The sequence below is a fragment of the Geospiza fortis genome, unplaced genomic scaffold (assembly GCF_000277835.1).
Source record: "Geospiza fortis unplaced genomic scaffold, GeoFor_1.0 scaffold628, whole genome shotgun sequence".
In the NCBI taxonomy this organism is placed as follows: Eukaryota; Metazoa; Chordata; class Aves; order Passeriformes; family Thraupidae; genus Geospiza; species Geospiza fortis.
Window position 1 is genome coordinate 99,825 of NW_005054596.1, and position 4,788 is coordinate 104,612.

Consider the following 4,788-nt stretch of genomic DNA (forward strand, 5'->3'; position numbering starts at 1 on the left):
TGCTGGAGCGGCGACTTCAGCCAGGAGCTCTTCCGCTTCGCCCTCGAGTGTGAGTGACCAAACAAAACACCACCAAAGGAGCCCAAAGGAAGCCCAAAAGAACCCCAAACAGACCCCCAAAACCCCCCTAAAAGAACCCCAAACAAACCCCAAAACCTTCCCCAAAAGAAGCCCAAAAGAACCCCAAACAAACCCCCACCCTGCTGACAGAGCGGCCATTTGTCCTTCACTGGCCACCAGCTGGTGACAATGCCAGCCCCTCGGGGACAAACATGGCCACGGCAAGGCTGGAGGTGGCCTTGGGAACAGGGACGTGTCCCTGAGGGTCACTGGGTGCACCTGGGCCAGGTCTCCATGGCCCTGGGGACAGGGACGTGTCCCTGATGGACACTGTCCCCCAGCCATGTGCCACATGCTGTACGGGGAGCACCTGGGGCTGGTCCCTGTGCCCATGGGGACAATGACAATGACAATGACAATGACAATGACAATGACAATGACAATGACAATGACAATGACAATGACAATGACAATGACAATGACAATGACAATGACAATGACAATGACAATGACAATGACAATGACAATGACAATGACAATGACAATGACAATGACAATGACAATGACAATGACAATGACATGTCCGGTCCCCAGCGGTGTGCCACATGCTGTACGGGGAGGTCCCTGTGCCCATGGGGACAATGACAATGACAATGCCATGTCCAGTCCCCAGCGGTGTGCCATGTGCTGTACGGGGAGGTCCCTGTGCTCATGGGGACAATGACAATGACACGTCCGTATCCCGTCCCCAGTGGTGTGCCACGTGCTGTACGGGGAGTGCCTGGGGCTGGTCCCTGTGCCCATGGGGACAATGACAATGACAATGACAATGACAATGACACGTCCCTGTCCGGTCCCCAGCAGTATGCCACGTGCTGTACGGGGAGGTCCCTGTGCCCATGGGGACAATGACAATGACAATGCCGTGTCCCGTCCCCAGCGGTGTGCCACGTGCTGTACGGCGAGCGCCTGGGGCTGCTGCAGGATTTCGTGCAGCCCGAGGCGCAGCGCTTCATCGAGGCCGTGTCGCGCATGTTCCACACCACGGCGCCCATGCTGTACCTGCCGCCCGCGCTGCTGCGGCGCCTGCGCAGCCACACCTGGCGCCAGCACGTGCAGGCCTGGGACGCCATCTTCTACCAGGGTCAGTGCCACCACCCGTGTCACCTCTGGGGACACCTCACCCTGTCACCTCACCCTGTCACCCCGGGGGACACCTCACCCTGTCACCTCACTCTGCCACCTTGCCCTGTCTCCTCACCCTGCTGCCTCACCCTGCCACCTCTGGGGACACCTCTGGGGACACCTCACCCTGTCACCTCACCCTGCCACCTCTGGGGACATCTTGCCTTGTCACCTCTCCATGCCACCTTGCCCTGTCATCTTGCCCTGTCACCTCACACTGCCACCTCGCTCTTCCACCTCTGGGGACACCTTGACTTGTCACCTCCCCCTGCCACCATGCCCTGTCACCTCTGGGAACACCTCGCTCTGTCACCTCGCCCTGCCACCTCAACCTGTCACCTTGCCCTGTCACCTCTGGGGACATCTCTGGAGACACCTCTGGGGACACCTCACCCTGCCACCTCAATCTGTCACCTCTGGGGACACCTTACCCTGTCACCTTGCCCTGTCACCTCTAGGGACACCTTACCCTGCGACCTTGTCCTGTCATCTCACCCTGCCACCTCACCTGTCACCTCTGGGGACACCTCATCCCGCCACCTCTCCCTGCCACTTTGCTCTGCCACCTCTGGGGACACCTCTCCCTGTCACCTCACCCTGTCATCTCTGGGGACACCTCGCTCTGTCACTTCACCCTGTCACCTCATCCTGCCACGTCTGGGGACACCTCGCCCTGTCACCTTGCCCTGCCACCTCGACCTGTCAGCTCTGGGGACACCTTGCCCTTCCAACTCTGGAGACACCTCTCCTTGTCATCTCGCCCAGTCACCTTGCCTTGTCACCTCACCCTGCCACCTCTGGGGACACCTCACCCTGCCACCTCACCCTGTCACCTCACCCTTTCAGCTCTGGGGACACCTCGCTTTGTCACCATGCCCTGTCACCTCTGGGGACACCTCGCCCTGCCACCTCTGTGGTCACCCCATCACCATTTTTTCACCCATTTTCCCCACCCCACCCCACAGACACCTCAAACCATCTGAAACTGCTCCCGATAAATCCCACTCCAGCCCACCTTCCATCGTTCCACTTCTCCAGAATTCCCCACCTTTCTTACAAACCCACCCTCCAAAACCCGCTCCCAGTCCAACTTCTCTCTCAACTTCACCATCCTCTTCCACAACGTTCCTAAATCGGCGTTTCTTACCTCAAAATTTACACATAAATACTAAAATCTCCTACAAACCCGTTTCCCCCGCGCTGACGCCTCTGGGGCGGTTTCACCGCCGCGCCACCCCCAGGGCGGCGACGCTGATGTCCCCTCCTGCCCCGCGGTGTCCCCTCAGCGGACAAGTGCATCCAGAACGCCGGGCCGTGCGGCTGCAGCGCAAGAGCCGCCAGGAGCACGTGGGCATCCTGGGCAACCTCATCCTGCGCGACAAGCTGCCCCTGGACGACATCCGCGCCAGCGTCACCGAGATGATGGCTGGGGGCGTGGACACGGTGCAGCCTGGGGACGGGACAGGGACAAGGGCCTGGCTGGGGTGGGGAGAAGGTCCTGGGTGGGGCTGGGACAGGCAGGGAGAAGGTCCTGGATTGGGCAGGGAGAAGGTCGTGGGTGGTGATGGGTGGGACAGGGAGAAGGTCCTGGATTGGGCAGGGAGAAGGTCCTGGGTGGTGATAGGACAGGCAGGAAGAAGGTCCTGGTTGGCACAAGGAGAAGGTCCTGGGTGGTGATGGGACAGGCAGGGATAAGGTCCTGAGTGGTGATGGGTGGTTCAGGGAAAAGGTCCTGGCTGGTGATGGCCGGGGTTGGGAGGGAGAAGGTCCTGGGTGGTGCTGGGTTGGGTAGGCAGGGAGAAGGTCCTGGGTTGGGAAGGGAGAAGGTCCTGGGTGGTGCTGGCTGGGGCAGGGAAAAGGTCCTGGGTGGTGATGGAGGGGCAGGGAGGGAGAAGGTTCTGGATTGGACAGGGAGAAGGTCCTGGGTGGGGCAGGGAGAAATCCTGGTTGGTGCTAGGGCAGGCGGGGAGAAGGTCCTGGGTGGGGCAGAGTGGAACAGGGAGAAGGTCCTGGTTGGTGTTGGTACCGACAGGGAGAAGGTCCTGGCTGGTGATGGGTGGGACAGGGAGAAGGTCCTGGCTGGTGTTGGGGCAGGCAGGGGGAAGGTCCTGGTTGGTGATAGGTGGGACAGGCAGGGAGAAAATCCTGGGTGGGGCAGGGAGGGAGAAGGTTCTGGATTGGGCAGGGAGAAGGTCCTGGTTGGTGTTGGGACAGGCAGGGAGAAGGTCCTGGCTGGTGATAGGTGGGACAGGCAGGGAGAAGGTCCTAGGTGGGGCAGGGAGGGAGAAGGTTCTGGGTGGGGCAGCGAGAAGGTCGTGGATGGTGTTGAGTGGGTCAAGGAGAAGGTCCTGGCTGGTGATAGGTGAGACAGGGAGAAGGTCGTGGATGGGGCTGGCTGGGGCAGGCAGGGAGAAGGTCCTGGGTGGATCAGGGAGAAGGTCCTGGCTGGTGATAGGTGAGACAGGGAGAAGGTCGTGGATGGTGTTGAGTGGGTCAAGGAGAAGGTCCTGGTTGGTGTTGTGTGGGGCAGGAAGAAAGTCCTGGATGGGGCAGGGAGAAGGTCCTGGATGGTGTTGGGTGGGGAAGCACCAAGCTGGGCAGGAGAAGGTCCTGGCAGGGCTGAGCAGGTCCTGGGAGCTCTGGGCCGGCAGGAGCAGGTCCTGGCAGCTGTGTGCCCTGTGTCTGTCCCCCAGACGTCCATGACCCTGCAGTGGGCCATGCTGGAGCTGGCACGGGCCCCGGGCGTGCAGGAGCAGCTGCGGGCTGAGGTCCTGGCAGCCAAACGCGAGGCAGGCGGCGACCGTGAGAAGATGCTGAAATCCACACGGCTGCTCAAGGCCACCATCAAGGAGACACTCAGGTGAGGAGGAGGAGGGCTCAGGTGAGGAGGACACGCCCTTCCTCCCCGGAGTGTCCCCAAGGCCGCGGTGTCACTGTCGTGCAGGCTGCACCCGGTGGCCGTGACCCTGCAGAGGTACACCACGCAGGAGGTCATCCTGCAGGACTACCGCATCCCGCCCGGGGTGAGGGGACACCGGGACACCACCGGGACACGGGGACACCACCGGGACATGGGGACACCACCAGGACATGGGGACCCGGGGATGGGGGGACACGGAGACACGAGGACACGGGGACATGGGGATAGGGGGTGGGGAGACATGGGGACACGGGGACATGGGGACATGGGGACATGGGGACATGGGGACATAGGGACACAGGGACACGGGGACATGGGGACATGGAGACATAGGGATATGGGGACACGGGGACATGGAGACATAGGCATATGGGGACACGGGGACACAGGGACATGGGGACACAGGGACATGGGGATATGGGGACATGGGGACACGGGGACATGAGGGGATGAGGACACGAGAACATGGGGACATGGGGATGTGGTGACATGAGGACAGGGGGACATGGGGAAGCGGCAATGTGGAGACACAGGGACATGAGGATTCAAGGACACCAGGACAGAAGGACACGGTGACACAAGGACACAGTGACACGGTGACACGGTGACACGCTGCCCTGTCC

General features: G+C 61.3%; 1 protein-coding gene across 1 annotated transcript in view; it reads left to right on the forward strand.

The window, feature by feature from the left end:
- LOC102043993 (cholesterol side-chain cleavage enzyme, mitochondrial) overlaps positions 1–4,788 on the forward strand; it is a 10,352-nt gene that overhangs the window by 4,426 nt on the left and 1,138 nt on the right. Inside the window, 6 exon segments of the mRNA XM_014310834.2 lie at positions 9–49; positions 1,001–1,204; positions 2,532–2,549; positions 2,552–2,688; positions 3,939–4,105; positions 4,190–4,268. Coding sequence (XP_014166309.2) covers positions 9–49; positions 1,001–1,204; positions 2,532–2,549; positions 2,552–2,688; positions 3,939–4,105; positions 4,190–4,268 — 646 coding nt within the window.